This window comes from Piliocolobus tephrosceles, chromosome 9 (genome assembly GCF_002776525.5).
Source record: "Piliocolobus tephrosceles isolate RC106 chromosome 9, ASM277652v3, whole genome shotgun sequence".
Classification (NCBI taxonomy): Eukaryota; Metazoa; Chordata; class Mammalia; order Primates; family Cercopithecidae; genus Piliocolobus; species Piliocolobus tephrosceles.
This window is the reverse complement of record NC_045442.1, coordinates 119,321,854-119,343,472: the sequence shown is the minus strand read 5'-3', so window position 1 is coordinate 119,343,472 and position 21,619 is coordinate 119,321,854. Positions and strand designations below refer to the sequence as shown.

The 21,619-nt window shown below is 45.0% G+C and overlaps 1 protein-coding gene and 1 non-coding gene across 5 annotated transcripts in view; one reads left to right on the top strand and one right to left on the bottom strand.

The window, feature by feature from the left end:
• Window positions 1-21,619, top strand: part of DHTKD1 (dehydrogenase E1 and transketolase domain containing 1) — a 55,602-nt gene that overhangs the window by 28,200 nt on the left and 5,783 nt on the right. For 3 of the 4 annotated variants that reach the window (XM_026454812.1, XM_026454810.2, XM_023223319.3), the window contains 7 exons: window positions 2,005-2,089; window positions 2,564-2,703; window positions 8,227-8,377; window positions 9,573-9,679; window positions 14,246-14,410; window positions 18,424-18,506; window positions 19,477-19,646. In XM_026454812.1, coding sequence (XP_026310597.1) covers window positions 2,005-2,089; window positions 2,564-2,703; window positions 8,227-8,377; window positions 9,573-9,679; window positions 14,246-14,410; window positions 18,424-18,506; window positions 19,477-19,646 — 901 coding nt within the window. The remainder of the gene's footprint in view (window positions 1-2,004; window positions 2,090-2,563; window positions 2,704-8,226; window positions 8,378-9,572; window positions 9,680-14,245; window positions 14,411-18,423; window positions 18,507-19,476; window positions 19,647-21,619) is intronic. The other variant, XM_026454811.1, reaches the window with a different exon arrangement.
• Window positions 17,334-17,435, bottom strand: LOC111550066. The gene has a single exon (XR_002733910.1). It is a non-coding gene; the product is annotated as a U6 spliceosomal RNA (small nuclear RNA).

Here is a 21,619-nt window from a genome sequence, read left to right as displayed (position 1 = left end):
TTACATGTACCTGGAATATATGTACACTATAAAAAAATACAGAGATACAAGAATGTCTGTTTTAATTTTTTCAACCAGTGAGTAGAAAACACTTTAATTGTTTCAGGTGGCTTAAATAAAAGAAACAAAAATCAACAGACATACCCCAAAGAAGCCCCTTAAACATGCCGACTTTTTACGTATTGTCTTAGGATCACTATAGGATGACAAACCGCCCTGGTGGGCCAGGGACTTAGGGGTTTTCTGGAGTGTGGGACTTTCATAGAGATTTTCTGGAGTGTGGGACTTTCATAGAGATTTTCTGGAGTGTGGGACTTTCAGTGCTAAAACATGGAGAGCAAAGAGTTAAAGGTCTTTATCTTTTTTAAGCTTGAAGATGAAGGAACTTTACCCTCTAAATTATTTTATGTTATTTTTGAGATGGAATCTCGCTGTGTCGCCCTGGCTGGTGTGCAGTGGTGTGATCTCAGCTCACTGCAACCTCTGCCTCCCAGGTTCAAGCGAGTCTCCTGCCTCAGCCTCCTGAGTAGCTGGGATTACAGGCACGTGCCACTGTGCCCAGCTAATTTTTGTATTTTTAGTAGAGATGAGTTTTCACCGTGTTGGCCAGGTTGGTCTTGAACTCCTGACCTCAGTTGATCCATCTGCTTTGGCCTCCCAAAGTGCTGGGATTACAGGTGTGAGCCGCCGTGCCCAACACGAATTATTTTCAAACACTAACTTGGCCAGGCACGGTGGCTCCTATCTGTAATACCAGTGCTTTGGAAGGCCAAGGTGGAAGGATTGCTTGAGCCTAGAAGTTCAAGACCAGCCTGGGCAACATAGTGAGACCTCATCACTAGTAAAGATTTAAAAAATAGCCTGGCATGCTGGCGCATGCCTGTAGTCTCAGCTCCTCAGGAGGCTGAGGTGGGAGGATTGCTTGAGGCCAGAATGTTGAGCCTGCAGTGAACTGAGATTGTGCCACTGTACTCCAGCCTGGGTGACAGAATGAGACCCTGTTTCTCCAAAAAAAAAAAAAAAGAAATTAAAATAAAAACAACCCATTAACTTTAAGTTTTTGTTATAGGTACAGAGACTATTACAACAAACTGTAATATGTACTCATCACCCAGCTTAGGAAATAGGATGTTATAAATAAGATCCCCACATACTCCTCCTTCGTCTCCTCCCACCTCTGCAGAGGTAACTGCTAACCTAAGCACGTGTTTGTTTTACCTGTTTTAAAATTGTATATAGGCCCGGTGTGGTGGCTCACGCCTGTAATCCCAGCACTGTGGGAGGCTGAGCCAGGCAGATCATTTGAGTTCAGGGGTTCAAGACCAGTCTGACCAACATCACGAAACCCCTTCTCCACTAAAAAGTACAAAAATTAGCTGGGTGTGGTGGTGCGCACCAGTAGTCCCAGCTACTCAGGAGGCTGAGGCAGGAGAATCACTTGAAACAGGGAGGCCGAGGTTGCAATCAGCCAAGATCGCACCACTGCTCTCCAGCCTGTGTGAGAGAGACTGTCTCAGAAAAAAAAAAACCAGACCAACTGTATATAATTGCTCTCTTTCTCTAATGTGTCCCTTTGCACTCTGTTTTTATTCAGCATTGTTTTTGATGCTTAATTTTGTTGCATTGTTTTTTTTTTTCTTTTGAGACCGAGCCTTGCTCTGTCGCCTAGGCTATGGTGTAGTAGAGCCATCTCAGCTTCCTGTACCCTCTGCCTCTCAGGTTCAAGTGATTCCCTGCCTCAGCTTCCTGAGTAGCTGGGATCACAGGGACACGCCACCAGGCCTGGCTAATTTTTGTATTTTTAGTAGAGATGGAGTTTCACCACGTTGTCCAGGCTGGTCTCGAATTCCTGACCTCAAGTGATCCACCTGCCTCAGCCTCCCAAAGTGCTGGGATTACAGGCGTGAGCCACCATGCCTGGCCTGCATTAATTTTTTTGTACGCATTGTGAAAAAGGAGGTGAATTCTTAGACATTCCTTTTTTTCTTCCCCTGAATTTTACAGTCCAGAATGGAGAAGATGATGGACGGAACCAAGCTAGACTGGGCCACCGCGGAAGCTCTTGCCTTGGGTTCCCTACTTGCTCAAGGTAAGAATTTTCTGTCTAGCTAGTAGGGAGTACTTTTAATCACGTTTACTACCTGTTACCTTTCAGTTTATTTGAGTTATAACTACCTCCCATTGTTCATTGACCAGAGAGGTTCTAAAACATGTTAATTTTTCTTTCCTGACAATATTACTTAATTGTAGTATAAGTCATGCTGACAACCTTCATCAGAGTATAGACATAGGACAGTTATGCCTGGGGAACAATGGGCCAGTGCTGGATGTACTGGAAAGATAGTTTTCTCTAAAAATTGCAGGGCACATTGATACCTCTCCATTCTTACAGAATCTCATCTTAACTATAGACTTTTGAATATCAGGCAGCATATATTAATAACTATCTGTTATCCTAAGGAAAATTCTCAGGATTAAGCCAGTATATAAGAATTTAGAGTCACCACACCTTATTATTAGGTTATTTATGGGAATCTGACTTCTTTTTTCTTGCTTGCTTAAGGTTTTAATGTTCGTCTAAGTGGCCAAGATGTTGGCCGTGGAACTTTCAGTCAGAGACATGCAATGGTGGTTTGCCAGGAGACCGATGACACCTACATCCCCCTGAACCATATGGACCCCAATCAGAAGGGGTTTCTAGAGGTGAGATGTTTCTATAGCTGTTGTAAAATCCAGGTGCCATCAATTACAGTTCCAGGATCTTAGAACAAATAGGAATGAGTGCTGGCACCTTTGAGTTCAGTACCTTTGAAAGTAAAGGGGTGCTAGATGGGTGGATGAGGTGGGTCTGTCAATTTGGGATGGAAGTAACTCACTAGAGAGTAGGCTGGAGCTTTCTTCTTCTGGTGACTTATCTGTAATCATGTAAATGTCAAATCGAGGTGTTTTGTCAACTCAAAGTTGACATTATCATCTGCATATTGTGGTAATTCATTAAAATTATTCAGAGATGTGGATGAGTCAGTATTCCTTGCCTACTTAAGGAAAGCAAAATCGCACATCCTCAAGGTTACCTGTTCCCTGAGGTATGATCGATTTGACAAATGTACACATAACCATGTATTTCTTTCTTTCTTTTTTTTTTTTTTGAGACTTAATCTTCCTCTGTTGCCCAGGCTGGAGTGCGGTGGTGCCATCTTGGCTCACTGCAACCTCCACCTCCTCGGCTCAAGGAATCCTCATGCTTCAACTTCCTGAATGGCTGGGACCATGGGCTTGAGGTGCCATTCCTGGCTAATTTATTTATTTTTTGTAGAGATGGAGTTTCGCCATGTTGTTCAGGCTGGTCTTGAACTCCTGGCCTCAAGCAGTCCACCTGCCTTGGCCTCCCAAAGTGCTGGAAGTATAAGTGTGAGCCACTGCACCCAGCCAGATGTAACCATGTGTATTTCTGTGTAGCAGCTTCTGTGCCCTTCTCTTTCGTGCCTTGAGGGCAGTACTGGAGTTTTCATTTATTTACCTCAAACAATTATTAAAGTGTCTAGCACATGATGTTTATGAAGATAACTTACTCTTTAAGGTAAGTTGAGTGGCATGTTGTCTTCTTTCCTACTCTAGCCATTAGTTTGAGAACATCATCTTGAGTTACTGACACCCTATAAAAAAATTCATCTGGCGGCCGGGTGTAGTGGCTCACGCCTGTAATCCCAGCACTTCGGTAGGCTGAGGCGGGCAGATCACGAGGTCACCATTTTGACCATACTGGCCAAAATGGTGAAACCCCATCTCTACTAAAAATACAAAAATTAGCTGGGCGTGGTGGCACGTATCTGTAGTCCCAGCTAGTCAGGAGTTTGAGGCAAGAGAATCGCTTGAACCCGGGAGGTGGAGGTTGCAGTGAGCTGAGATCGTGCCACTGAACTCCAGCCTAGTGATAGAGCAAGACTCCATTTCAAAAAAAAAAAAAAAAAAAATCACTTGGCAAAAGCCACATTTTAGGAAGATAACTGAAGGGATATAGAGCTCATCTTTTCTTTAAGTTAGTCCAAAATCTACCCTTGGATCAAGTCAGATTGCTGAACTAGATACTGAAATGTTTAATATTCCCCTACCTCACATGAAGCTTTCATTGAATTATGCTTTGATATTTATTATCAATTTTGAATTTTGCTATTGAAAAAGTCCCAATTAAATACCTGTGTCTATTTTGTGGATACTGCTGAAGATTTAATTTATATTTATTTATTTATTTTTGAGACGGAGCCTCACTCTGTCACCCAGGCTGGAGTGCTGTGGCATGATCTTGGCTCACTGCAACCTCTGCCTCCTGGGTTGGAGCAGTTCTCCTGCCTCAGCCTCCCAAGTAGCTGGGATTATTTGGCTTCCCAGAGTGCTGGGATTACAGGTGTGAACCACCACACCTGGCTGAAGATTTAATTTATTATTTAGGCTGGGTGTGGTTGCTTACACCTGTAATCCCAGCACTTTGGGAGGCCAAGACAGGCAGATCACTTGAGACCAGGAGTTCAACACTGGCCTGGCCAACATGGTGAAACCCTGTCTCTACTAAAAATACAAAAATTAGTTGGACATGGTGGCACACGCCTGTAATCCCAGCTACTTGGGAGGTTGAGGCAGAATTGCTTGAACCCAGGAGGCGGAGGTAGTGAGCCGAGATCATACCACTGCACTCCAGCTTGGGCAACAGAGCAAGACTCTGTCTCAAAAAATAATAATAGTAATTTATTATTTAATACCATGTCCTCTATGTGAAAACCCTGGGAGAAACTCCTGCTTGATCTTGGTAGTGAGAGTAGCTGTATTTTCGTAAGCAGTGATCTGCCTTCATTGTCTATATTGAATTTTATAACTGACCAGCGTTCCCTTATCAATAATGGCTTCTAGGAAGGGACAGAGGCCAGGCAGCCTTCATGATAAGTGAATAGGTCCTTGGGGTGTGTTTTTTCCCCAACTCTGTTGTACATCTCAATCTGTGTGTGTGTGTGTGTGTGTGACAGGTCCTCCTCTGTTGCCCAGGCTGGAGTCCCATGGTGCAATTATAGCTCACTGTAGCCTCCAGCTGTTAGGTGCAAGCAATCCTCCCACCTCAGCCTCTTAAGTAGCTGGGACTACAGGCAAGCACCACAAGGCCTGGCTGACCGTAAATATTTTGTAGAGATAGGGGTCTCACTCTGATGGCCAGTGTCGTCTTGAATTCCTGGCCTCAAGCAATCCTCCTGCCTTGGCCTCCCAAAGTGCTGGGATTATAGGCATGAGCTGCCGTGCCCAGCCTAGAGGATTTTTATTTTTTTTAAATAAAAGCTTTATTGAGCTATAACTCATAAAATTCAACCTCTCAGTGTGTACACTTGAGCAGTTTGTAGTCTATTCACAGAGTTGTGTAATCATCACCACTATCTAATTTTAGAACATTTTCATTGCCCTAGAAAGAAAGCCCATGCCCATTAGCAGTCACTGCCCACTTCTTCCTCCCTCCAGCCCCTGGACACTACTCATCGACTTGTTTCTATTGATCTGCCTATTTTGGATGTTTCATGTAAATAGGATGGTATAACATGTGGCCTTTTGTGACTGGCTTCTTTGACTTGGCATCATGTTTTCAAGGTCCATCCATGCATGTAGCATGTATCAGTTCATCCTTTTTTTTTTTTTTTTTTGGGACCAAGTCTCGCTCTGTCACCCAGGCTGGAGTGCAGTGGCGCAGTCTCGGCTTACTGCAACCTCAGCTTCTTAGGTTTAAGTGGTTCTCCCACCTCAGCCTCCTGAGTAGCTGGGACTGCAGGTGTGTGCCACCAGGTCCTGCTAATTTTTGTATTTGTAGCAGAGACTGGGTCTTGCCACATTGGCCAGGCTGATCTCAAACTTCTGACCTCAAGTGATCTGCCCATCTCAGCCTCCCAAAGTGCTGAGATTATAGGCGTGAGCCACCACACTCTGCCCATCCTTCCTTTTTATTCCAAATAATATTCTATAAAGATGTGAACTTAAATATATGTTTTTTTAAAATTTGAAAGAAACACAAAATTACCAAAATGTTGTATACAGTAAGGAACTTTTTCTCATTTTTTTTTTCTTTTGAGACAGGATCTCGCTCTGTCACGCAGGCTGGAGTGTAGTGATGCAATCACAGCTCGCTGCAGCCTCGACCTCCTGTGTCCAAGTGATCCTCCTACGTCCTCTTTTCCATCTTGAACCATTTGAGAGCAGGTTGCCATCCTGGTGCCCCCTAGTGTGTATTTCCACAAACAGGGACATCCTTCTCCATCATAACACACCAAAATCAGGAAATTAACACAGACATGACTACCATGTATTTCTCAAACCAAGATCAACTTTTTTCTTTTTTTCTTTTTTTTTGAGGCAGAGTCTCACTCTGTTGCCCAGGCTGGAGTGCAGTGGCACAATTTCGGCTCAATGCAACCTCCACCTCACAGGTTCAAGCAGTCCTCCCACCTCAGCCTCTTGAGTAGCTGGGACTACAGGCCTACACCACCATGCCCAGCTAATTTTTGTATTTTTTGTAGAGACTGGGTTTCACCATGTTGGTCAGGCTGGTCTCAAACTCTTGACCTCAGGTGATCTGCCTGCCTTGACCTCCCAAAGTGCTGGGGATTATGTATTGCATTTAATTGTCATATCTTTTTAACTTTCTCAGAGATATAATTTATATTCTGCTTTTTTAAATGTTAACATATCATGATGGTTCTTTTGATTTATCATGCAAATATGATGTTAGAATAATGATTTTAACCAAAAGTAGGCCTTTATTTTTTAACTTTCCTCACTTTGTTTCATGACAATTTTTCTTTTCTTTTCTTTTCTTTTCTTTTTTTTTTTTTTGAGGCAGAGTCTCACTCTGTTGCCCAGGCTGGAGTGCAATGGTGCAATTTCGACTCAATGCAACCTCCACCTCACAGGTTCAAGCAATCCTCCCACCTCAGCCTCTTGAGTAGCTGGGACTACAGGCCTGCACCACCACGCCCAGCTAATTTTTGTATTTTTTGTAGAGACTGGGTTTCACCCTGTTGGCCAGGTTGGTCTCGAACTCCTGACCTCAGGTGCCTTGACCTCCCAAAGTGCTGGGATTATGTATTGCATTTAATTGTCATATCTTTTTAACCTTCTCAGAGATATAATTTGTATTCTGCTTTTTTAAATGTTAACATATCATGATGGTTCTTTTGATTTACCATGCAAATATGATGTTAGAATAATGATTTTAACCAAAGTAGGCCTTTATTTTTTAACTTTCCTCACTTTGTTTCATGACAATTTTTTTTTCTTTTTTTTTTTTTTTGAGGCAGGGTCTCACTGTGTCACGCAGGCTGGAGTGCAGTGGTGCTATTAGAGCTCACTGTAGTTTCACCCTCCTGGGCTCAAGTGATCCTCCCACCTCAGCCTCCCAAGTAGTTGGGACTACAGGTATGTGCCACCATGCCCAGCTAGTTTTTGTCTGCTTTTTGTAGACAGAGTTTTGCTGTGTTGTCCAGGTTGGTCTCAAACTCCTGTGCTCAAGCAATCCTCCCATCTCGGCCTCCCAAATTGCTGGGAGGCCACCATGCCTGGCCACAGGATTTTGAAAACCTTGTAAGACACAGTTGTATACTCAGCTCCAGGGGAGGGTCATCTGAGAAGTATATGTGCTTATCCTTGAAGAAACTCTGTAATACCCATATTCTGGCGGCCTCTTTTATCTTTTCCTCTCTTTGTCCCAACTTTTCTTATCTGCATCCCTGACACTGAGCAGCAAATCTCTTCTCAAAAGAATGTGGTGATGAGGCTGGGCGTGGTGGCTCACGCCTGTAACCCCAGCACTTTGAGGGGCCAAGGTGGGTGGATCACCTGAGCTCAGCAGTTTGAGACCAGCCTGGTCAACATGCTGAAATCCTGTCTCTACTAAAAATACAAAAATTAACCGGGCGTGGTGGCGGGCACCTGTAATCCCAGCTACTCAGGAGGCTGAGGCAGGAGAATCGCTTGAACCTGGGAGGCGGAGGTTGCAGTGAGCTGAGATGGAGCCATTGCGCTCCAGCCTGGGCATCAAAAGCGAAACTCCATCTCAAAAAACAAAAACAAACAAACAAAAAGAACGTGGTGATGAATGAGAGCAAGGCTCGCACCACCTCCCTTTGATAAGTTTCCAGGAACCCAGTGCTCTGCCATTGCCCTCGCATGCCAGCGTTTCCTTCTCTTCCCTGGGATTAGGTCAGCAACAGCCCCCTGTCAGAAGAGGCCGTCTTGGGATTCGAATACGGGATGAGCATTGAGAGCCCAAAGTTACTGCCCCTGTGGGAGGCACAGTTTGGCGATTTCTTCAATGGTGCCCAGATCATCTTTGACACATTCATCTCTGGAGGTTGGTGTCAGTGTATAAGGTGGGTACAGGTGGGGATCTCCGCGTGGCCCCAGCCTCATGGGGATAAATGAATGAAAAGGGGCCGCTGCCGCCTGTGAGAGTCCCCTGTGCAGCGGCACCTCCAGGGAGTTGGGGCCACTCTGTTATGACGGGAGTGTGGCCACTGTCAGGTTCACGTGTTACTAGGACAGACACCCAAGCTGTCTGTCAGCAGGAGCACTGGTGCCACCTAGCGCCTGTGCCCAGGAGTCAGTAGGGCCATGAAAACCCGCTCCAGTGTCTGGAAGCTTCCAAAGCAGTACCTGCTCCCTGTAAAAATTAGAAGGAATTGAAGTAAAAGTCTGAGTCTCTCCCCAGACCCTGAATCCCATTTTCCAGGGATGCCCAATCTTGGGTTTTGAATACCTGCCTTCAGTCTTTCCGATAGTTATGCTTCTCTGTAACGTTTTCACTGGGAGAAAGAAAAGTGCCTGAGGAGCCTGGACTTCTGACTTGTCCAGAGACTGTTCTGTCGTGCCCACCAACCCTGTTTAAAGACAGCGGCCTGTGTTGTCAGCTGGGCTGTGAGAAAGGTGGGAGCTGCCCATTCTTGTAAGAGTGGTGCCTGCAGTGATATCGGGGTGGCATGTGCTGTCCAGGAAGCTGGGAACGTTCCCCTTTGAGTTTGTCTTCCACTCGTAAAAGCCCAGGGCCTGTGCCGTGATAGGTTGTGATTTTCTTTTTTGAGACAGTCTCACTCTGTCCCCTAGGCTGGTGTGCAGTGGCACGATCTCAGCTCACTGCAACTTCTGCCTCCTGGGGTCGAGTGATTCTCCCACCTCAGCCTCACGAGTAGCTGGGACTACAGACATGCACCACTACACCTGGCTAATTTTTGTATTTTTAGTAGAGATGGGGTTTCACCATGTTGGCCAGGCTGGTCTCGAACTCCTGACCTCAAGTGATCCATCCGCCTCAGCCCCCCAAAGTGCTGGGATTACAGGTGTGAGTCACCATGCCCAGCCCATGATAGGTTTTCATTCAATGAAATGGACATTTCCCTAAGTATAGCATAATAGTTCTAGAAAGTGCATGTAATAAAAGCAGTTTTAGGGGGTCAGGCAGAAAACTAACATTGATTTCCCCAGCTGAGTCACGTGAGGCCACTTTGTCCCCGCTTTGCAGAGCTCTTACTCCCCACATGGTGCTTTTCCAGGAGAGGCCAAGTGGCTCCTCCAAAGCGGCATCGTCATCCTCCTTCCACATGGCTACGATGGGGCTGGGCCAGACCACTCATCCTGTCGAATAGAGCGTTTCCTGCAGGTAAGGGCAATGTCTTCTGGAGTCAGACAATCACTGTCCTGCTTCCTAGAGCTTTTCTACCTCCTGCGGGTAGCTTAACGCCCACGTAACTGTAAGATAGCTCAGTGTTTGAGTGAAACAGATTTGATGCAATGTCAATTTTCTTCAGAAACATAATGTCTCAGGTATAATAGTATCACGGTTTTATGGCAATTAAAGTTTTCTTGTGCCAGGATCAGCAGTTCTTATACCAGGCTGATTATCAGAATCTCCTAGTGACCTTTTTTTTTTTTTTTTTTTGAGATGGGGTCTCACTCTGTTGCCCAGGCTGGTATGCAGTGGTGCAATCTCGGCTTATTGCAGCCTCTGCGCCTTGGGTTAAAGCGCTTCTCCTGCCTCAGCCTCCAAGTAGCTGGGACCACAGTCATATGCCACCATGCCCGGCTAATTTTTGTGTTTTTAGTAGAGATTGGTGTTCTTCCACATTGGCCAGGCTGGTCTGAAACTCCTGGCCTCAAGTGATACGCCCGCCTCAGCCTCCCAAGGTGTTGGGATTACAGGCGTGAGCCACCAACCCTGGCTGGTTATTAAAACATTTGAAATATCCTCCCAGAAATAGCCAGTGTCCTCATTTGGTGTGAGTCATTACAAATGTCTCTTTTTGCATGTTACTTCCTTATGGTTTATTATGAAGGCTTTCAGATATACAGAAAAGTTGAAAAGACTTTACTGTGAATACTCATATACCCACTCCCTAGAATTCACCATTATTTTTTATTACACTTGTTTTGTCACATATCTATTCATCTGTCATTCTGGTATCCTTCAATCCATCTTATTTTTTGATTCATTTCAAAATAAATGGAGATATCAGCTGGGCACAGTGGCTCACACCTGTAATCCCAGCACTTTGGGAGACCAAGGCAGGTGGCTAACATGGTGAAACCCCATCTTTACTAAAAATACAAAAATTAGCCAGGTGTGGTGGCTCATGCCTGTAATCCAAGCTACTCAGGAACCTGAAGCAGGAGAATCGCTTGAACCCAGGAGGCAGAGGTTGCAGTGAGTCAAGATCACGCCATGGCACTCCAGCCTGGACAACAAAGACTCTGTCTCAAAAAATTAAACAAATAAATAAATAATAAATAAATAAATAGAGATATCAATACATGTCACCCCAAGTACTTCAGCATGCATATCATTAGTGATTTTGGCATGTGTGCAGCTAAAATGTATAAATAGATGATATCTTAATAGGTAGATAGAACAACACATAGATGGGTGGTTACATTAATGATGACATCAAGAATTTTATTTAAAAAGAGATTAGAGTAATGGTAGATAAACTAAAGAATGACGTGTGAAATACAAAACTACTAGTTTTTGAAGAAATAGAGGAAATGAGTAGGTGCGGGATACAGTTTCGGAGTCATCGGCCACTAGATGACATTGACGGTCATGAATCTGGATGAAGTCATCAAAGCAGTAAGCACAGTGGAAGAGAGAAGGTGCCTGAGCTCTGGACCCTGGGATAGTCCAACCTCAGAGGATGCAGAGAAGAAAAATAAGTGAGATGAAGAAGGAGCAACCAGTGAGGTGGGAGGAAGATCTTAGAAAGCAAGCGAAGGAAACATATCAAAGAAGAGGGAGTGTCAATGTCAATTAAGATGAGGAGTGAAGTAATCCCAGCCCTTTGAGAGGCCGAGGTGGGAGGATCGCTTGAACCCAGGAGTGTGAGACCAGCCTGGGCAACACAGTGAGACCCTGTCTCTACTAAAAATATACAAATAATAAATAGATGAGGCGTAAGAATGAACCACTGGATTTAGAAATCAGGAGTCCATTTGATGGTTGATGACTGCGGTTTTGATGGAGTGGTAGGAATAAAAGTCTGTCTGGGACATACTAAGGACCATCTAGAGCAACCTGTCCAACCTGTGTCCATGGACCACATGCGGCTCAGAACAGCTTTGAATGTGGCCCAGTACAAATTCGTAAACTTTCTTAAAACATTATTTGTGATTTTTTTTTTTTTGTACCTTATTAGCCATTGTTAGTGTATTTTATGTGTGGCCCAAGACGATTCTTCTTCTTCCAGTGTGGCTCAGGGAAGCCAAAAGATTGGGCACCCCTGATTCCCGATTCTAGAGAAAGGAAAGTGTATTTATTTAAAAATTTTAATGGACAAATGTAAAATTGTATATATTAATGGTAAAAAATGTGATGTTTTGATGCAGGTATACATTGTGAAATGATTGAATCAAGCAATTAACAGACCTGTCACCTCACATACTCACCATTTTTTGTGAAGAGAACATTTAAAATCTATCCTCTTGGCAATTTTCAGGTATAGAATACGTTAACTGCAGTCATCATCCTGTACAGTAGATCTCCAGAACTTATTCAAGGGAGGAAAGTTGGCCTAGTGTGGTGGCTCACGCCTGTAATCCCAGCACTTTGGGAGGCCGGGGTGGGGGGATCACTTGCTCAGGAGTTTGAGACTAACCTGGGCAACATGATGAGACCCCATCTCTGCTAAAAATAAAAGTAAAAAAATTAGCTGGGTGGGTGGTACATGCCCGTAATGCCAGCTACTTGGGAGGCTGAGGTGGGAGGATCACTTGACCCTGGGAGGCAGAGGTTGTAGTGAGCTGAGGTTTCGCCACTGTATTCCAGCCTGGGCAAGAGAGCCAGACCCTATGTCAAAAAACAGAAAAAATAAAAGGGAGGAAAGTCAACTTAAATCTTTCGAGGAGTATTGCTGTAAATAGAATAAGAAAACGGGACAATAGCTGGTGGAAAAATTTGTATCAAGAGTTCTTTTTGTGTTTTGTTTTCTTTCTGAGATGGCATCTTGCTCTGTCACCCAGGCTGGAGTGCAGTGGTGCAGTCTTGGCTCTCTGCAACCTCTGTCTCCCAGGTTCAAGCAATTCTCCTGCCTCAGCCTCCCAGGTACCTGGGATTACAGGCGTGCGCCATGATGCCTGGCTAAGTTTTGTATTTTTCGTAGAGACAGGGTTTCACCGTGTTGGCCAGGCTGCTCTTGAACCCCTGACCTCGTGATACTCCCTCCTTGGCTTCCCAAAGTGCTAGGATTTCAGGTGTGGGCCACCGCACCAGGCCTTTGTTTTGTGTTAAAGGTAGGAAAAGGTCTGTTTGGTGACAGGCATGATCCAGTAGAGAAAAAGAGAATGGTGATGTAGGGGTGAGGGCAAAATAACTGAATGATTTCCTTGCATGCTTAAGATGGGGTAGGCTCTAGTACATGATGGCTTAAATTAGCTTTAGACAGGAGCATGGTTGGTGGCAGTAAATGGAAGGCAGAGAAGATGGGTGCAGGTGAGAATGTGTGTGTAGATGGTCTGAAGACATGCTCTGAGGTCATTAGCTGAGAGTGGTGATGGAAGAGGAGGTCCTGAGTTTAAAGGTGTGAATTAGTCACCTGGGAAAGAAGGAGAATGAGTGAATTAGGGAAATAGAGTTTAAGAGTCTAAGGTCATTAAGGCCCCACCTGAGATTCTTGGTCAGGATTCTAAAGTAAGACTATTGGTGTGATTTTGTGTTGTCTCCAGTTACATTCTCTGCAGACATGGAACAGGCAGAAAGTGGGGATTCACTAGGTTTATGGGTTGGAGTGAAGGAAGGGTCGAGGGAATCATGGGTGTATGCAAAAAGATGATGATCATGATTAAGGCCAGGCACGGTGGCTCATGCCTGTAATCCCAGCAGTTTGGGTAGCTGAGGCGGGAGGATCGCTTGAACCCAGGAGTTTGAAACCAGCCTGGGCATCATAACGAGACCCCATCTCTACACAAATTTTAAAATTAGGTGTGATAGCTGGCACCTGTTGTCCCAGCTACTTGGGAGGTTCTGGTGGGAGGATTGCTTGAGTCCAGAGTTTGAGGTTACAGTATGCTGTGATTGTGCCACCGAACTCCAGCCTTGGCAAGAGAGCGAGACTCTGTAACAACAACAACAACAAAAAGAATTGTCCAGATTTTGTCAAACTCTCTTTCTTTCCTTTCACTGCCTTTGGGATAGGCTTAGGAGTTATGCCTCGGCTTTCTGTCCCACCAGGATCTTCTGAGATTTAACTTCCTTACCCTGAATTTTTCAACCTTTCTATGAGCTGCTTTTGATTTTGTTTTTGTCTTAAAACACCCACCCACACACACACACACACACGCAGACACACACACCGACAATCATTTTGTTTACTACATTAGGAAAGTGAGATTCTGACAGTGCTTCCTTCCCCTATCTTAACCCTGTAGTAATCAGAATATGTATTTTTTTTTTTATTTTTTAAAAACTTCTTTCCAGATGATTGTTGCTGTCTAGCTGTGTTTGGAAACAATTGTGTTAGATGACACAGAATTGGGCCAGTGGAGAAAGCCATCAGAGCTCTCCTTTGGTTAATGCCTCACCGTTCATTAATGCACCTGCTGGTATTTTTCTGTAATGTTGGGCAATAGCGTTTCTGCTGTAACCGAGAACACCTGCGTTTCCCTTTGGCTGGCCTGTTGTCACTACGACTGAAATAGATGATCTGAACGTTCTTCTCTTTTCTTGCCACGTCTCTCCCAGATGTGTGACAGTGCGGAAGAGGGGGTGGACGGAGACACCGTGAACATGTTTGTGGTTCATCCAACAACTCCTGCGCAGTATTTCCACTTGCTTAGAAGACAAATGGTCCGGAACTTCAGAAAACCACTCATTGTTGCTTCCCCTAAGATGCTACTCAGGCTCCCAGTAAGTAGAAGAAGCTGGCGAATAAGCCTTCCTCCTTTTGTCATTTTTTGTACTCCATTTTTCTCTATTTTCCATATCTAATTATATTTAAATTACAGAAGCACCTTTTTAGTTTCAACTGACTTTGCTACCTTCATTTTTTTTCTGTTTTTTGAGACAGAGTCTTACTCTGTTGCTCAGGCTGGAGTGCAATGGTGCAATCTCAGCCCATTGCAACCTCTGACTCCTGGGTTTAAGCGATTCTCCTGCCTCAGCCTCCCAAGCAGCTGAGATTACAGGCGCGCACCACCACCCCCAGCTAATTTTTGTATTTTTAGTAGAGACAGGGTTTCGCCATGTTGGCCAGACAGGTCTCTAACTCTTGACCTCAGGTGATCCGCCCGCCTTGGCCTCCCAAAGTACTGGGATTACAGGCGTGAGCCACCGCACCTGGCCTGCTTTCATTTTTTAAACAGCCTTTTAAGACTACTTGGAAAGATAGGTAGGTTTTCTGTCAATCATAATGAAGGACAGGGATAGCAGATGTTACACTAGTGTCCTCCTGAGCAGAAATAATATTTACACAAGCTTTTAGGCTATTAGGCGGGGCACGGTGGCTCATGCCTATAATACCAGGACTTTGGGAGGCCTCGGCAAGAGGATCACTTGAGCCCAGGAGTTTGAGAGCAGCCTGGGCAACATTGTAAGACCCCACCTCTAAAAAAAAAAAAAAAATTAGCTGGTTTGGTGGCTCACACCTGTGCTCTCAGCTACTCAGGAGGCTGAGATGGGAGCATCTCTTGAGCCCTGGAGTTTAAGGCTGCAGTGAGGTAGGACCAGGCCACTACACTCCAGCCTAGGCAACACAGCAAGACCTTGTCTGAAAAAGAAAAGAAAAAGTTTTAAAGTCCAAATGGTCTAAGCACTATTTTTGTTGATAGCAGCAATTTGGGAATTCAGAGTATTTTGTTGAAAATGAATGGTATTATTTGTCATTCTTTTTTTTTTTTCTTTTTGAGATGGAGTCTTGCACTGTTGCACAGGCTGGAGTGCAGTGATGTGCAATTTATTATTTCGTCATTTAACACATACTTAGGTTTACCTATTTATGTGTTAAGTATGCATTATGTTTTTCAAATCACAAAAATATGCTGGTTTTCAAATGGAAATGTTCAAAATAATAAATACTACTAAGCATATATTTATCCTATCTGCTATAATTTTTTCAGGTTCATATAAGAGTTTTAATTAGAATTAGCATTAAATTTGTTGTTGTTGTTTTATTTTGTTTTATTTTATTTTATTTTTATTTTTTTTTTTGAGACAGAATCTGGCTCTGTTGCCCAGGCTGGATTGCAGTGGCACTATTTCGGCTCACTGCAACTCCAGCTCCCAGGTTCAAGCGATTCTCCTGCCTCAGCCTCCTGAGTAGCTGGGATTATAGGCACTCACCACCACGCCCAGCTAATTTTTGTATTTTTAGTAGAGATGGGGTTTCAGTGTGTTGGACCAGGTGGTCTCGAACTGCTGGCCTCAGGTGATCTGCCTGCCTCGGTCTCCCAAAGTGCTGGGATTACAGGCATAAGCCACCGTGCCCAGCCGGGAGTATTAAAATTTTTACATTTATTTGGATATGACTGCTGAGGTGAAATAAAACATTTAGAATTCAGCTGTTCAAGAATATTTTGTGCTGTTCGCCAAGGTTTGAGAGTGTATATTTGGAATTGATGGGTACTGAAGAAAAACTGCAAGTCTTACAATGTTGGTTGGTTGGTTGGTTGGTTTTTTGAGACAGAGTGTCGCTCTGTCACCCAGGCTGGAGTGCAGAGCGTGATCTCTGCTCACTGCAAACTCTGCCTCCCAGGCTCAAGCGATTCTCCTGCCTCAGCCTCCCGAGTTGCTGGGATTACAGGCTTGCACCACCATGCTCAGCTAATTTTTGTATTTTTAGTAGAGTTTCACCATGTTGGCCAAGCTGTTCTGTAACTCCTTGCTTCAAGTGATCGGGCTGACTTGGCTTCCCAAAATGCTGGGATTATAGGTGTGAGCCACTATACCTGGCATCGTTGTTTTAAGCAGTTTTTAGCATTCAGTGGGGAGTAGGGAGGTACTCTTTCTGAGGGGCGATATTTTCACAGCCCTAAAATCAGTGCCTCCTTAAACTTTTTGCACTAGGTACCTTACTTGACTCACCCCAGCCCGGCCCTGGGAGTCAGTATCTAGTCAATAGCCAGGAAATGGATTTCAGCCATCTCACCAATAGCAGCTGTTCATTTCTAGTTCACTTACAGTGGTCTATTGGTTCCTTTTCACCCAGTGTTTCGCAAACAATCTTATATGTTTTGAGGTGACCTCATCAGCCTGGAAGCATCACCGAACATTTAGGAAGAGTTAATGCAATGCCTTTAGCACCATTTTTCTGAGGGGGCTCTTTTTTTTCTTTTTCTTTTTGTTTTGAGACAGTCTCACTTTGTCACCTAGGCTGGCATGCAGCGGCATAATCTTGGCTCGCTGCAACCTCTCCCTCCTGAGTTCAAGCAAGGCTTCAGCCTCTGGCATAGCTGGGACTACAGGTATGTGCCACCACACCCAGCATTTTTTTTTTTTTTTTTTTTGAGATAGAGTTTTGCTCTGTCACCCAGGCTGGAGTGCAGTGGCATGATCTCAGTTCACTGTAACCTCTGTTTCCTGGGTTCAAGCGATTCTCCGGCTTCAGCCTCCCAAGTAGCTGGGATTACAGGTGTGTGTCACCACACCTGGCTCATTTTTGTATTTTTAATAGAGACGAGGTTTCACTATGTGGGCCAGACTGGTCTCAAACTCCTGGCTTCAAGCGATATGCCTGCCTTGGCCTCCCAAAGTGCTGGGATTACGGGCATGAGCCACCACGTCCAGCCTGATTCTTTAAATTATATCTTGGCACCAGGTAAAAGGTAATCTTTTTTTAAATTTATTTTTCAATTTGTATTGTCATCCTTGTGCAGGGGCCATGCTAATCTTCTCTGTAGTGTTCTAATTTTAGTATAAGTGCTGCCAAAATGAGCACAAAAGGCAATCTTTTTACTTTTTTTTTTTCTTGAGATGGAGTTTCTCATTACCCAGGCTGTAGTGCAATGGTGCGACCTTGGCTCACTGCAACCTCCGGCTCCCACGTTCAAGCAATTCTCCTGTCTTACCTTCCCGAGTAGCTGGGAGTACAGGAGCACGCCACCACACCTGGCTAACTTTTACACTTTTAGTAGAGACTGGGTTTCACCATGTTGGCCAGGCTGGTCTTGAACTCCTGATGTCAGGAAATCTGTCTGCCTCTGCCTCCCAAAGTGCTGGGATTATAGGCATGAGCCACTGCACCTAGTCTTTTTCTTTTTTTTTTTTTTTTTTTGAGACAAGGTCTGGCTCTGTCACCCAGGCTGGAGTGCAGTGGCGTGATCATGGCTTATTGCAACTTCTGCCTTCCAAGCTCAAGCCATCCTTCCACCTCAGCTTCCTAAGTAGCTGGGATTACAGACAGCCATCATCATGCCTGGCTAATTTTTGTATTTTTGTAGAGATGGGATTTCACCATGTTGGCCAGGCTGGTCTCGAACTCCTGACCTCAGGTGATCTGCCCACCTTGGCTTCCCAAAGTGCTGGGATTACCGGCATGAGCCACCGCATCTGGCCTGTTTTTGTTGTTGTTGTTTTTTAAATAGAGGCAGGGCACCAGTGGGGATGGTGGAGTAGGGGGTGTGAAGGAAGTCTCACTGTGTTGCCCAGGCTGGTCTTGAACTGCTGGCCTCAAGTGTTCCTCCTGCCTTGGCCTCCCCAAGTGTTAAGATTCCAAAAGGCTATCTTATGCAACCTCAGAAACATAGTTTTACTCTGAAGTATACAGAACTGATATTTTTTGGTAAGGTGGTGTATCTATTAGTACATGTGTTTCCTTGCAGTGCTAGGCTGGAACTTTGGCACTCATGTTTGGTAGCAACCCTTGTAAGTGGCAGCATCACCTCTTTCTGTTGCTTGCTGGATGTGTGGCCTCTTCTCCCTTGTAGGCAGCCGTGTCAACTCTTCAAGAAATGGCACCAGGTACAACATTTAACCCGGTCATTGGTGATTCATCTGTGGATCCAGAAAAGTAAGATCTGTATCTCTGTTTTCATACTCTGCTGCAGAATTTCAATTGATGGGAAAAGTAGTTCACATGAAGAGATGACAGGTGACGCAGATCTCCCCTCTCCTATTTTTATTTATTTATTTATGAGACTGAGTCTGGCTGTATCGCCCAGGCTGGAGTGCAGTGGCATGATCTCGGCTCTCTGCAACCTCTGCCTCCCAGATTCAAGTGATTCTCCTGCCTCAGCTTCCCAAGTAGGTGGGATTACAGGCACCCAGCACCACACCCTGCTAATTTTTGTATTTTTAGTAGAGATGGGGTTTCACCATGTTGGCCAGGCCCGTCTCGAACTCCTGACCTCAGGTGATCCACCCACCTCAGCCTCCCAAAGTGCTGGGATTACAGGCGTGAGCCACCATGCCTGGCCTCCCGTATCCTAATATAACTCCTTTAAGTCAGTGGAGTAGGAGTTAAGTGTGGGTTGGAAAGTGGGCTTTGGAGGCACGTGTTGCTGAAGAAGGATCTCTAGGAATAGCCTATGACTATACCCAGCTGCAGAGACCCCCACCACCTTGTTCATGAGGCCTTTAAATCTGCACTGTCTCCCCTTCTGACATCATTCTTTTTTTTTTTTTTTTTTTTTGAGACGGAGTCTCGCTCTGTCGCCCAGGCTGGAGTGCAGTGGCGCAATCTCAGCTCACTGCAAGCTCCGCCGCCTGGGTTCACACCATTCTCCTGCCTCAGCCTCCCAGGTAGCTGGGACTACAGGTGTCTACCACCACGCCCGGCTAATTTTTTTGTATTCTTAGTAGAGAAAGGGTTTCACTGTGTTAGCCAGGATGGTCTCGATCTCCTGACCTCATGATCTGCCCACCTCAGCATCCCAAAGTGCTGAGATTACAGGCGTGAGCCACCGCGCCTGGCCTCTTCTGACATAATTCTTACTTTAAAAAATTTTCTTAGGAATTGCTGTTCCTTTTCTGTCCAACAGGGTTAAGACCCTCGTGTTCTGCTCTGGCAAACATTACTACTCCCTGCTGAAGCAAAGGGAATCTCTCGGGCCCAAGAGGCATGACTTTGCCATCATCCGCGTAGAGGAACTCTGCCCCTTCCCATTGGATTCTTTACAGCAAGAGATGAGCAAATACAAACATGTTAAAGGTAAGGGATTGTTTTCATTTGGGGTTTTGATGTTCAGATACTCGAAACCCATTTCAACTCTTTCAAATGAAAAGAGGTAGTGGGGTTATTAGAAAATTGAATCTCAGCCGGGTGCAGTGGCTCACACCTGTAATCCCATCACTTTGGCAGGCCAAGGCAGCCAGATCACTTGAGGTCAGGAGTTTGGGACCAGCCTGCCCAACATGGCAAAATCCTATTTTTACTAAAAATATAAAAATTAGCTGGGCGTGGTGGTGCCTGTAGTCCCAGCTACTTGGGTGGCTGAGGCGGGAGAATCGCTTGAGCCTGGGAGACTGAGGCTTCAGCGACCCCGGATTGTGCCACTGCACTCCAGCCTGGCCTACAGAGTAAGACCCTGTCTCCAAAAAACAAACAAAACAAAGGCCTGGCACAGTGGCTCATGCCTGTAATCCCAGCACTTTGGGAGGCCAAGGTGGGCAGATCACTTGAGGTCAGGAGTTCAAGACCAGTCTGGCCAACATGGAAAAGCCCCATCTCTACTAAAAATACATAAAATAGCCGGGCATGGTGGCAGGCGCCTGTAATCCTAGCCACTCCAGAGGCTGAGGCAGGAAAGTCGCTTGAACTCAGGAGGGGGAGCATGCAGTGAGCCAAGACTGTGCCACTGCACTCCAGCCTGGGTGACAGAGTGAGATTCCATGTCAAAAAAACCAAACAAACCCAAAGAAAACAATTCAATTTTTCAAAATGTGCAAAAACTTTGAGTAGGCACTTCTCCAAAGAACTGGATGGCAAATAAGCACTTCAAAAGATGCTCATTATTATTCATGTTAAAATAAATGAAAATTAATCCAAAATGAGGTATGGCCACACACCTATTAGAATGGTTAAAACTAAAACAGAACAACAGACTCATGCTATGAAGTGTTGATGAGGAGCAGAGCCACTGGAACCCTCACTTGCTGCTGGTGGATGCAAGCTGGTGCAGCCACCTTGGAAAAAAGTATGTTTCTTACAAAGTTAAACACCAAGTTACCATATGCCCCAGCAGTCTTACTCATAGGTATTCACGCAAGAGAAGTAAAAACACATTCACAGCCTAGGCATGGTGGCTCGTGTTTGTAGTCTCAGCACTTTGGGAGGTGGAGGCAGAAGGATCACTTAAGGCCAGGAGTTGGAGACCAGCTGAGCAATATAGCAAGACCCTGTCTCTACAAAAAATGAAATAAACTAGCTAGGCGTTGTAGCACATGCCTGTAGTTTTAGCCTACTCGAGAGGTTGAGATGGGAAGATTGCTTGAGCCCAGCAGTTCAAGTCTGCAGTAAGCCGTGATCGTACCACTGCACTCCAGCCTGGGTGACAGAGTGAGACCCACTCTCTCAAAAATTTGTTTTTAATTACAAAAGAAAAAATAGCCCAGGCACAGTGGCTCATGCCTGTGCCATCACTTTGGGAGGCCGAGGCAGGTGGATCACTTGAGCTCAGGAGTTCAGGACCAGCCTGGGCAACATGGCAAATCCTCTTTTCTAAAAACCAAATAGAAAAATTAGCCAGGTGTGCTGGCATGTGCCTGTAGTCCTGGCTATCTAGGACGCTGAGGTGGGAGGATCACTTGAGCCTGGGAAGTTGAGGCTGCAGTGAGCTGTGATTACGCCACTGCACTCCAGACTGGGTGATAAAATGAGACCCTGTCTCAAAAAATAATAATAAACAGGTTTACAGAAACATCTGTGGGCAAGTGTTTATAGCAGCTTTATTCCTAATTGCCCCAAACTGGAAACAACCAAAATGTCCTTCAACCAGTGAATGAATAAACAATTAGTGGCACATCCATATAACGTGCTACTCAGCAATGGAAAGGAGTGAAACTTCGCCGTGCCTAACAACATGGATCAATCACAAATGCTTATAACCGTTCCAGAAGCCCCAAGGCTGCCTGATTTCATTGCTATGACATTATGGAAAAGAAACAACTGTAGCGATAGAGAAA